This window comes from Notechis scutatus, chromosome 8 (genome assembly GCF_049901735.1).
Source record: "Notechis scutatus isolate UNSWTSFEM ecotype Mainland chromosome 8, rNotScu1.2, whole genome shotgun sequence".
Classification (NCBI taxonomy): Eukaryota; Metazoa; Chordata; class Lepidosauria; order Squamata; family Elapidae; genus Notechis; species Notechis scutatus.
The window spans coordinates 22529041-22541975 of NC_142016.1; the positions used below are offsets into that span (position 1 = coordinate 22529041).

At 45.7% G+C, this 12935-nt stretch overlaps 1 protein-coding gene across 1 annotated transcript; it reads right to left on the reverse strand.

The window, feature by feature from the left end:
* Positions 1–677: 677 nt before the first annotated feature.
* On the reverse strand, positions 678–10347 carry RABAC1 (Rab acceptor 1). The gene is made up of 6 exons (XM_087971129.1): positions 10234–10347; positions 8415–8514; positions 7313–7525; positions 5842–5939; positions 3346–3447; positions 678–1216 (listed from the first exon to the last, which is right to left on the reverse strand). Exons 2-6 carry the CDS (start codon positions 8492–8494, stop codon positions 1128–1130), a joined length of 582 nt encoding a protein of 193 aa, XP_087827255.1. The 5' UTR covers positions 8495–8514; positions 10234–10347; the 3' UTR covers positions 678–1127.
* Positions 10348–12935: the final 2588 nt, after the last annotated feature.

Here is a 12935-nt window from a genome sequence, read left to right on the forward strand (position 1 = left end):
GCCAAACTTCCAAAACCGTGAAAAGGATTTATTGGAAGTTAAAAAGTGAGGCATTGCCTAGGTGTAGCCGACTATGAGGCACATCAGTCATTGTCACCTTTGACCCAGGTTTCCCTCCCACCCCCTGGGTGTATCGTAATTCATATCCTCCAATGGGACACCTCCACAGCCCAGAGTCATCAATCACGCTCTCCAGTTAGAATTTTGCACTGGCAGAAACTTCAGTCTACCTAGTTACTATCTTTGAAAACATTTGTGGAATGCACTTTCGATTTCCAAGCGGCCGCACTGCTCCCTCCCCCTTTTCTGTTGGCAACTCTAAAAAGACCATAGAAATATTTTAATGAGTTGACACCAGTCTTAACAATACTTGAATATCGAAACTCCCCAAGCTATTATTTAAAAATTAAGCCCCATGTCAAGAGCCTGGATTAAATTTAGTGAAGGGTCACGCAGAGGGTAACTCTTTTTCCTATATCCCATCTCACAAATTAAGACCCAACGCAGCCGCCGCGCAGAAGGTCTGCGAGATGTCATTTTGACGCACCGTTGCTGAATAAGCTGCAGACCTTGGAAGGGAACTCAGCAAGTATCAGGTATACGGACTGATGTAATCCTGTGGGTCACTGCAACCTTGGGCGGCGTACACGTTAAAACACTCACAAGGAGGCGTGGAATTAATGCCACTGTTTCTTTAATGTCACCGATCAGAGACCAGGAAGGAGGCTTGAGTGCGGGAAGTTGGCATGTGGGGCTTCTAAGCTATTGGGAAAGCAGTGCTTGGATCTAAAAACCTACAGAGGAAACCATCTTTTAACAAGCAGCATTCTTTTCCATTATATATGCAATGAAAAAGCCCACGGTGGCCGGGAATACGGCTTTCAGAGAGGGAGGGATCGCTGGAGGATCGGAAACGGAAGGGCATCCTCGATTATAGGGCAGCCACGGAGAATTTTTTTCAAAATTCGGAAAGGAATGGCAATTTAAGTTGGCGTTATCGACGTTGAATGAAATAGCAGCACTGGATACGTAGGCATAATGTAACAGCGAGCGGGGTAAAGGAGGGAGAGATGGATCCAAGAGGGGAATTCTGCAGCCTTTTCTTTCTTTTTTTCTTTTTGTTGTTGTTACACGGGCTCCATCTGCAGTTCATCGGTCTCGGCGGATTCCAGTTCATGGAAGGCGGCATGCGAACCAATGACGACCAAGGTGGCGCCTGCAGAGAACGACAGGAGAAACAATGGGAAAGGAAGCCATGGGGTGATCCATCTCCTCCTCGTCTCAGGTTCACGGGAACGGGACTTTTTGCCTGAGAGACCCAAAGGATCCCTTAGGGCAGGGGTGTCAAACTCCATTTCATTGAGGGCCGCATCAGGGTTGTGTTTGACCTCGGGGGATCATGGTGGGTGTGGCCAAGGTGGGTGCGGTCAGGGTAGGCGTGGCCAGCTCGACGTTACTCGTGTTGGGGGTGCCAAGTGCCCAAGGCAGGACTTCCCTCAGATCCTCGCCCACTTTCATTATAATCTTCCTTCCTTCCTTCCTTCCTTCCTCCTTCTCTCTGAACCTTTCTCCTTCCCTTCCTTCCTTCCTCCTTCTCTCTGAACCTTTCTCCTTCCTTCCTTCCTTCCTTCCTTCCTTCCTTCCTTCCTTCCTTCCTTCCTCCTTCTCTCTGAACCTTTCTCCTTCCTTCCTTCCTTCCTTCCTTCCTTCCTTCCTTCCTTCCTTCCTTCCTTCCTCCTTCTCTCTGAACCTTTCTCCTTCCCTTCCTTCCTTCCTCCTTCTCTCTGAACCTTTCTCCTTCCTTCCTTCCTTCCTTCCTTCCTTCTTCCTTCCTTCCTTCCTTCCTTCCTTCCTTCCTTCCTTCCTTCCTTCCTTTCCTTCCCTCCCTTCTTTCCTTCCTTCCTTCCTTCTTTCTTCTGTTTCCTTCCCTCTTCATTCTCCTTTCTTCTTCCTTCCCATCTTTCCTTCTTTTTCCTTCCTTGCTCTCTTTCCCCTTTTTTTCTTCTTTTTCTTCGTCTTTCCTCTTTCCCTTCCTCCTTTCCCATCCCTTCTAGCATGCTTATTTCCAGGGCGACCCCATGGGCCGCATCTAAGCACCCTGTGGGCTGGATCTGGCTGGCAGGCCTTGAATTTGACACTCCTGCCTTAGGGCAAAAGCTGGATGAACCAGAGCAGAACAGGATTTAATGGAGCTGCAGTTCCTGAGAAGGAACTGGGTAAAGCTAAGGTATTCACTACCACCCGCTTTTCAAACAGAAATCAGCACAGGTTTTCTTCTGCAAGGAAGAAGCAACAGGAGGGGGGGAGAAAAAATCAGAACACTTAATTTTACCATTAGGCTTGCAATGGTTGCTGTGGCAACAATGAAAACAGCCAAAGCCCTGATCAGGGGCCATCAACAGTAATCAAAAATGGATTAAGGCCATCAAACATCCGTGGTTCAAAATATGAAGAAAAAGGAGTGTTGATAAAAGAGAATATTTATAGCTCAGGGTTGAACTGTGGAATCCTTGGTGCTGAGCTTGGTGGTTTTCTGCTACCACCGATGATGTTCCCTCATGTGGGAATGAAACATATGCAAGAAAACCACCAAGCTGAGAGCACCAAGGATCCCACTGATGTCTTTGTCCTCCTCCTCCTCTTCCCCCCTCCTCCTCCTCCTCCCTCTCCTCCTCCTCCCCCTTCTCCTCCTCCTCCCCCCTCTCCTCCTCCTCCTCCCCCTCTCTTCCTCCTCCTTCTCCCCCTCTCCTCCTCCTCCTCCCCCCTTCTCCTCCTCCTCCTCCTCCCCCCTCTCCTCCTCCTCTTCCTCCCCCCTCTCCTCCTCTTCCCCCTCCTCCTCCCCCCTCTCCTCCTCCTCCTCTTCCTCCCCCCTCCTCCTCTTCCCCCCTCCTCCTCCCCCTCTCCCCCTCCTCCTACCTTCTCCTCCTCCTCCTCCCCTCTCTCCTCCTCCTCCTCTTCCTCCCCCTCTCCTCCTCTTCCCCCCCTCCTCCTCCCCCCTCCCCTCCTCCTCCCCCTTCTCCTCCTCCCCCCTCTCCTCCTCCTCCCCCCCTTCTCCTCCTCCTCCTTCATTCTGCAAACCCCGCTCCCTTCTAGCACTGATGTTCCCTCGTGTGGGAATGAAACATCTGCAAGAAAACCACCAAGCTGAGAGCACCAAGAATTCTACTGATGTCTTTGTCCTCCTCCTCCTCCTCCTCCTCTTCCTCCTCCCTTTCTCCTTCTCCTCCATTCTGCAAACCCCACTCCTGATGATGTTACCTAGTTTGGGAACGAAACGTCTGCATGAAAACCCGCAGGCAGATGACGGCAGTCCACCCGGAATGGAGTTGTCCTGTTTTTACTCACCTAGCACCCAAAAGACAGCTGAGCCAGCGCCCGCCAGCCAGAAGAAAGGAAAAGAGACAGCTCCGGCCAGACTGTATTGATGGGCTGTGCTGAGTTGTCGCCCTAGAGGGAAAGACGGTTGAGTTAGAAAGCAGGCTGGCTTTCAATTATTAAAAAGAGAGAGAGAAAAAGTGGCGGCCTTGAATGCTTGACTGAAGAGAGGCCGGCTTTTGAGGTCAAACTTCTGCTTTCTGGGGGTTTTAGAAGTATGTGAGAAGGCTGGAGTCTAGCAAAGCATGGGAATTGGTGCATGATGGACACTGCTCTCATTTGTGCAGCGCCATCTGGTGGCCCTTCTTGGAAATGTAGCTTTCAAGGCCTTTTATTGTCAAGACCTCTGGCAGGTCACGTGATTAAAATCTGGAAGCTTGGCAACCCGCATGTATTTTCATGCAAGATTGAAAAACCAGGCTTGTCAGATGCTAAATCTTGCTCTACAGAGCGAAGAGCTGGTCTCTGGACAGAAAACCCCTTGAAGAGACTGGAAGCGTGGGTTTGCAGGCAGCTGTGACGTAGGAGTTGGCTTGACAAAATCAGAAACGAGGAGGGGATCAGCCGCCTGGAAAAGCCAAGGGAAACCATCACAAAACCATAAAAAAGGAAAAAAAAATAGAATATTTTGGACATGGGATGAGACACCCGGAAAAATATGGCATCCTTCATTTAATCCTCCAGGAAAAGATGGAAGGCAAATGAGGTCCAGGCAGAAGAAGTAGTTCAGGGCTTCAAAATCGAAGGGACTGCTTTGCAAAAAACTCAACAGCACTTTTTTGTGTGGCTGTTGATAAAAATAGGATCGCCAACATCCGGTGACAGATATGGCACAAAAAGAAGATGCATTTATGAGAGTTGCACTAGTAGTCAAAAATGACTCAATGGCACCCAATCGATCCTTATTACATCTTGCAACCCAAGGTAGCATGTGGAAATGTTCTACGTTGATCTATTTTACTTTCTTTTTTTGGGGGGGGGGGGTTGCTAATCGATAAGAGCAACGTAGGATTATTTCATGCAAACATTGTTGAGGCCTCGTTTACCATCTTGATATTTCTTTGATAACTATCTCATTTTCACACTGACGCCTCTTTTTTAGTCTGTAATGAACCATGTTTTATTCTGTATTCTGGCCTTCGTGCCTGGGCCAGATAACCACCTACCTGTAATTTAGAAGGCACTGAGGGTGTGTGAAAGATGTTTTTTTTTCATAGTAAACATTTCCTAGCTGTGGAAAGCCTCAATATCAAGGCTACAGCTTCCTTCCTTACAGATCAGACATCCAGCCCTTGCTTATCAATGGAGACAGAGTGGAGCAAGTGGCCAGTTTTAAGTTTCTGGTTGTTACCCTAAAAGAGGACCTGACCTGGGGGCTCACATTGCAGCCTTGGTCAAAAGGGCCCAGCAGAGATTAGACTACCTGAGACTTCTCAGGAAACAACAATTGAATGAAAAACTGCTGGTGACCTTCTACCACCATAGAGAGCATTTTAACTTACTGCATCTCTGTCTGGTTTGCCAATTGCACAGGGGCAGACAGGACAGCACTCCAGAGGGTTGACGTCATTGCCCAGAGGATCATTGGCTGCCCTCTCCCCTCTTTGGAAGAGCCTTATAGCTCCCGCTGCCTTAAGAAAGTGCAAAACATCCTCAAAGATCCATCTCATCCTGGGAACCCTTTTTTTGAACTATTACCATCTGGCAGACGATACAGGAGAATAAAAACAAGGACAAATAGGCTAAAAAAACAGCTTCTATCCCAGGGCAGGAGCTCTGTTGAATTCTGCTATGTAGTGCAGTGTTGGGAGGTTTTTGGTTCAATGTGTGGAGTGTGAAGGATGTGTGTTTGTGTTTATTTTCATGGTCATGATGCGCACTGAAGATGGTGTTTGATTTCGTTGTATGAGGTGCAATGACAATAAAGTAAAGTAAACTCTTTCCTTGATGTGCCAGCTTTCAACGAGCAAGGAGATAGGTGTTCCTTTCTTTTAATTGTAAAAGGACAGACATCAAACAAGGGAAAATAATAGAAATTTACATTCTCGAAAGATCATTACAGGCAGTCCTCGACTCACGGCCACAGCTGACCCCAAGATTTGTTATTGAGACATTTGTTAAGTGGGTTTTGCTTTCCCCCATTTTATGACCTTTCTTGCCACAGCTGTTAAGTGAATCACTGCAGCTAAGGTTGTTAAGTGGATCTGGCTTCCCCATTGACTTTGCTTGGTCAGAAGGCTGCAAAAGACGTTGCAATGGTCGTTAAGTATGGACCCGTTACCAAGCCTCTGAATTTCGATCACATAATCATGGGGATGCTGCAAAGATTGCAACTGTGAAAAATGGTCCTAAGTCATTTTTTTCGGTGCCATTGTAACTTTGAACGGTCACTAAATGAACTGTTTGTATGTCAAGGACTACCTGTATCATGCATAAATCTCTAGCACCACGGGAACAACCACTTACCAAGCACAACGAGCTGGGACTGTTGGGTCTTCAGGTACATGATGTAACAGGCCCCAAAGAACACAGCAAGCGCGATCAAAAGTAAAGGTGAGGTGATGCTAACAGGTGGGAAGGAAAGGACCAGTGGGGTTAAATGCATCACGAAACAACGCGGAGGAGCAAACTAACGCAATTTTCTTGCTAATTCCATGGGATTAAAGTTGAATTAATAAAAACCTGGCTGAACCCATTACAACTAAGAATGGAAGACTTTTGTACATATACACTAGAGTAGAATAGAATAACAGAGTTGGAAGGGACCTTGGAGGTCTTCTAGTCCAACCCCCTGCTTAGGCAGGAAACCCTACACCACTTCAGACAAAGGGTTATCCAATCTTTTCTTAAAAACTTCCATGTTGGAGCATTCACAATTTCTGGAGGCAAGTTGTTCCACTGATCAATTGTTCTAACGGTCAGGAAATTTCTCCTTAGTTCTAAGGTTGCTTCTCTCCTTGATTAGTTTCCACCCGTTGCTTCTTGTCCTGCCTTTAAGGTGCTTTGGAGAATAGCCTGACTCCCTCTTCTTTGGGACAGCCCCTGAGATATTGAAACACTGCCATCATGTCACCCCTAGTCCTTCTTTTCATCAAACTAGATATACCCAGTTCCAGCAATCCTTCTTTATATGTTTTAACCTCCAGTTTCCTAAATCACTACTTGTATATTCCAGTAGTGTAATAAATCCCTTCACAGGTCTTCCTTGGAGGCTATTTTCTAAAAGCTCTACACGCTAAAATTGTATATGTCTGGGAACAAAAGGGGAATTATCTACTAGGCCCTGAATGCCCTCTAACATGTTTGGATATAGGCCACTCAGAATACTGTTCCTTGCTCTATATTGTAGACAGAATTTTACCAAAGCAAGCACTGAATCAGTGACATTGCCAAGAACCAAAAAGAGTCAGGCATTTGCAGCAAACTGAGGTTACATCAAGATGACAAAATGCACGTGGTAATGCCACGATGCAAAACCCACTGTATATCCTTGCCTCCCAGCGTCTGATGCAAGAATGTAAGTTGTCATTTTTGCTCATGATGCGCACACATTGCTGTTTGACCCTTATTCCTTTACATCCAGATACCCTTGGGCACAGAGTGGGACTTTTCTGTTGATCTGTATGTGTCTGTAACATACAGCTTAGTACACAGGCACAAACTGCAGGAGGGAACTTAGGCAAACACATTTCCCATTCATTCTTTCCCACAACTGGGTGCTGGAAGCGTCTTCTTGAAATGCATGTTTTGAAGGGGCAGAGTTTTGCTTGTACAGACTGCCAAAGGCGGTTGAATTTTTCAAGGGATTTTCCCGGCCTTTGGGAACTTTCACTGCACAGGTGAAGGCCTGGGCATCCTCAGTGATATTTGCAACACAAGAGTTGGGAGAATTCATCACCCACGCAAGTAAACAAAAGAAGCCATCAAATCTACTCACAGGCAATAGACGATAAGTCCTAGGAAGACAAAGACATAATTGCTCTGGAAATATTCCACGTTGCGGACAAGGCGTTTACACAGTTCCCCAAAATTCAGAGGCTTTGCAAAACGCCTCTGGTCCAGGAAGTTGGCCCAGGGACGAATGGTGGCCCGACGCTGATCCAGCCATTCCTTAGCTGGGCCTTGGGGCAAGAGTGCTGGGATGTTGATCCTAGAAAAGATAAAGTCAGAAGGCCAGGAAAGAATTAGAAGAATGGTCTTCAAATAAACATGAAAAAAAGCACCTTTGGGACAGTGTGGGATTCAGGTTTTTTTTTTTTTTTTTTGCTACCAGTTCTGTGGGCGTGGCTTGGTGGGTGTGGCAGGGGAAGGATGCTGTAAAGTCTCCAGTCAGAGGTGGAATTTACCGGTTCTCCAAATTACTCAAAATTTCCGCTACTGGTTTTCCAGAACTGGTCAGAACCTGCTGAATACCACCTCTGCTTTGGGACAACCATGACCTGGATGATTATCTTCAAAGACATGTCAGTTCCCCAGCTTTTTAAAAAAAAGCAGTGTTCCAATTCCATTGTCCTCGGAGTCTTTAAATTACAATTCCTCTTAAGGAATTTCACCCAGACAAATCGGCCATCAACAGGCACATAGAAACAAACAATGTTTATATACCATTCAAAAGAGACAATCAAAATACCAAAAAGGAAACAAAAAGACCCAAACATTTCCTCACCAGCAATCAACACCCAGTTGAGCAGAAATTAACACCAAGATTAACACCAGGCCAACAATCGAAAAATACAAGGAACTACCAACCCAGACAAACAACAGCCCATCCACTCCATTCCCACCAACACTGACAGGGCAAGCCACTAGTATATAAAATGAAAACAAATCCTATTCTCTTCCAGCATTGATGATACTACCTAGTGAGGTAATGAAACGTCTGCAGGAAAACAACCAAGCTCAAACAGCACCAAGGACTTCACAATTCCTCTTGAGCCAGCATGCCTCTTAGCTGTGATGGCCGGGGAGTATAGGAGTTGTATTCAACCCTTTAAAGGTATCCAGCTAGGAAAAGCAAAATTATCTTCTCATTAACTTACTTGTTGCTCAACAACGTTCCTGCTGTCTCAACTTCGGTGGCTGCATTAAAGAGATGTTCTGTTCCAGTTTTACCAGCCATGGTAAATTAAGACTGAGAAGCTGGATAGAAAGACAGATATGGGAGTCAGGCAAAACACTGGTTGGTTGAAGAGGCTCCAAACCCACCCCGAATGCCTTGTGGTGTTATCCAGAGCTATCCAGAAGATCATGTCATAAATATATATTTAGGTATAGAAGGAGACCTTTGCTCTGGATGCTCTAGATCAGGGGTGTCCAACCTTGGCAACTTTAAGACTTGTGGACTTCAACTCCCAGAATTCCTCAGCCAGCAAAGCTGGCTGAGGAATTCTGGGAGTTGAAGTCCACAAGTCTTAAAGTTGCCAAGGTTGGACACCCCTGATCTAGATATTGGAAGTAGGGATGCCACAACAAAGCAGAACACATATATAAAGCAGCCCACAGTAATGTCACTAGAGGCCCATTCCCTTCCTTTACATAGTTGTCTCCAAGGTGCCTTTTTCAAGAGGCAACTGGACTTTCTGGTTTTTCTTTGAAGATATTTCGCTTCTCATCCAAGAAGCTTCTTCAGCTCTCTCTTTCTTGGATGAAAACTGAAATGCCTTCAAAGAAAAAACAGAAAGTCCAGTTGCCTCTTTAAAGAAGGACCTTTGGGACAACCATGGACTGGGACACCCGGATGACTGAGAATCTCCATAGACTTCCTTTACATACTTGATACATTGCTGCACGGCAGACCTTCCAGAGTGACATCAAGCATAACTTCACCTGTTATGAAAGCACATCCTATTCCTTGCTTGCTAGCAAAAAAAAAAAAAACCCAGGCTTTGGCTCAAAGTCAACTCAGCCAGCTTTCATGCCTAAGTTGGGATCAGAACTCACAGTTTACTAATGATTGGCCCAAACCCACCTCACAGGGTTGTTGTTGTGGGGAAAATAAGGGGGGGAAAAGTGTGTTGGATATGTTCATCTCCTTCAGTTATTTGTAAAAATAATGAAGCTGGGATACAAAGAAACAAATAAATAAATACACCCCCCAGTTGCTTTCATGCCTAAGGCAGGCCTAGAACTCACCATCTCCTGGGGATTGGCCCAAAATCCCCCAGCCAGCTTTCATATCTAAGACAGGACCAGAACTTACCAACCCCCAGTTTCTAGCCTGATGCCTCCACCATTACCCCATTATTAGCTCCCACCAGGTAACTGCACTCAAATAACCCACAACATATACCATTTTATCATCTCTTGTGTCTTTAGTAAATACCCCTTATCTTCGTTTCCTTGCCCTTCCCCTCTCTCGTTTTTCCTTGCTTGGGAAAAAAAAGGGTTTACTTAATTGTGTTTTAATGCATAGCAAAAAAAATAACAGGAACCTGCTGTTTTTCCCCAACCTGGGAGGGGGGGTTGGACTAGATGACCTACAAGGTCCTTTCCAACTCTGTTAAATCTGTTTCTCTCAAGCAAACTCCCTTTTACTCTCCCAGGCTTTCTCTGGCCTGGAGACTCCCTTACACTCCATCCTGGCACAAAGGGTGCCTTTTGCACCCTCTTTCAGGATGAGTCCACCGCCCCATAATGGGCGCCCAACTCTAGACCGAGCTCGTGGCTGGGCTGTCCCGTAAGTATTGGGTGTGTCTCCCAGGTTTCGGTCCGCAAGCCGGCAAAAGGACTTGGCCAGCCCCCGTAAAACCTTTTTCTCCTCCCAGGCATCCACGACCAAAAAAAAAAGCCCCTCCGATGCTGCGCGGTCCAGTCTCTCCTGCATCCGGGGTTGCCCCTGGCAACAGAACCTCAGCTCACCTCTACCAGAACCCAATCCAGCTCCTCGGCGGAAGCGACCGGTCTGCGTGGCAAAGGGAGGGCGGGGAGGATCCCGGATGTTTACTTTCCTAGCGCGCGCGAAGCCTACTGGGAAATAGAGTCTTTTGTGGCCGCCTACTGGCGAGCTCAGGCATTTGCCTCAATAGCGGACCGTAGGCGGTTTTTCGTTCTATTTCACTATGGTAGGGGTCTTCAACCTTGGCAACTTTAAGCCTAGAGGGCTTCAACTCGCAGAATTCCCCAGCTGGCTGGGGAATTCTGGGAGTTGAAGTCGTCTAGGCTTAAAGTTGCCAAGGTTGAGACCCCTGATCTATGCGATTATTTTTCCTTGCTTGGGAAAAAATAATGGTTTACTTATTGTGTTTAATGTAGGGGTCTTCGAACTTGACACGTTTAAGTCATGTTAGCTGAGGAATTCTGGGAGTTGAAGTCCACAAGTCTTAAACTTGTCAATTTTGAAGAAAACAATAGGAACCTGCTGTTTTTTCCCCCAACCTGTGGAGTGGGGGAAGTTGGACCCTTCCAACTCTGTTAATCTGTATCTATCTGCTCCTAGCTTGGAAGCTATGCTGACTCAGAGGATGGGTGGTGTAGTCTCAGACATCTGCAAATAATACTGACTGAGACTTGGCATTGCTACAGCAACTGTGAGCAATGATATTGCAGTTCCCTTCCCTTGGAGAACCACATGTTTTGGTTCCCAGGACTCCACTTCCTGTTTTGGATCCTGGTTAGATAGTTACTAGCTTTATTAGCTTTCAATCTTGAAGTCAGAATAAACACACGATGCATGCTAAAATGCTATAGAATGGTTCCCTTGGGTTGTTAATTATAATCCTTATTTTTATTATGGCTAGATTCATGCATGACTAATTCATTAAGTAAGTGTCTCAGTTCTGCATTTTGTTGTACAAATTCAGCCAATTGCAGTATGATTAGGAAAATGTTATCGTTATTTTACCAGTCAACAGATTAAACCTTCAGTTTTTCCTTCTGTCAAGAAAACCAGAACAAAAACCGGTTAGGCTTTGTGAGTCATAATTTCAGGAGGGGCATTTATAGAAGAAGAATTTGGTTAGTTTATAGCAGCGTTTCTAAGTTTTCAGCTTTAATGTATACAGACCAACTCGCAGAATTTCTCAGCCAGTCATACCGGGGAATACTGGAAAGTCCATACATCATCTTAAGTTGCTGAAATTGAGAAACACCGCTCTATACTAGAGCAACAAAAAATTGGAAGCAGTTTGATAGCTTATTTTTTTAGCAAATTTTATTAAAAGGCAGAACTCCTGAACTCTTCATCAGATGACAAGCGATGTAGACTGATGTGTGGTTTAGGTTGGGGTGAGATTGGCAGAAATTGATGGCCAGCAGAGCCTGGAAACAGAGGCAATAGCAAACCTTATACTTTTACATTAAGGGCGTCCAACCTTGGCGACTTTAAGACTTGTGGACGTCAACTCCCAGAATTCCCCAGTGTATAGCTGGCTGGGGAATTTTGGGAGTTGTAGTCCACAGGTCTTAAAGTTGCCAAGATTGGACACTCCGGTTCTATAGTATGGTTTTCTGCAAATTTCATGCCAGTATAGATCCAAGGATGGGTGGATAGCACTGTAACTACATTCTGGGGGAAAGGCAATAATCAAAGGAGCTCACACCCTGCTTAAAACCCCAGTCTTAATATAAGAATACCCCAACAATCAATGCTCATAATGGAGTTTATGAGCCATGACTATAATACAATGCAGAGTTACTATACTATACTATAACTCCACTGAACTCAGCAATGCTTACTACTAATTGCATACTTTCCTGTTATAAAGGCTTAGACAACAGATTTTCAGCCAGCAGAAATGTAGTTGCTACCTTTTCTAGATATGCAAATGTATAGATATTTACATATCCGTTTATACAAATGTACAGCTGTGCGAATTCTATACAGTGAATCCATGACTTAGGTTCATCATTGAGCCCAGAATTTCTGTTGCACAGAGACAGATGTCTTGTTAGGTGAATTTTGCCTCATTTTTCTCCCTTTCTTGCCCAATTTGTTAAGTGAATTTGGCTTCCCCATAGAAGGTCACAAAAGCTGATCACACGATTCCTGGACGCTGCAATTGTCATCAATACGAATCATTTGCCAAGGGTCCGAATTTTGATCATGTGGCCATGGGGATGCTGCAAACAGTCGTGTGAAAACGGTCATAAGTCATTCAGTGCCACTGTAACTTTGAATGGTCACTAAATGAAGTGTTGTAAGTCGAGGACTACCTGTGCTTGCAACTACAGCAGGGGTGTCCAACCTTGGCAACTTTAAGACTTGTGGACTTCAACTCCCAGAATTCCTCAGCCAGCTTTGCTGGCTGAGGAATTCTGGGAGTTGAAGTCCACAAGTCTTAAAGTTGCCAAGGTTGGACACCCCTGAACTACAGTATCTGCCCCACCAGAGCAGATAGGATTAGGCCTGTTCCAGGTTCCTTCCTTGAAATATTTGCCATTTTGTGGGACATCTCCATTTATAAACCCCACCCTATGGAACTCCCTTCCCCCTGACATCGGACAGCCTCCATACCCCTTTTATTCTTCCCCATACCACTCCACACCAGAGGTGGTAATTCAGCAGGTTCTGACCAGTTCTGGAGAACCGGTAGCGGAAATTTTGAGTAGTTCAGAGAACCGGC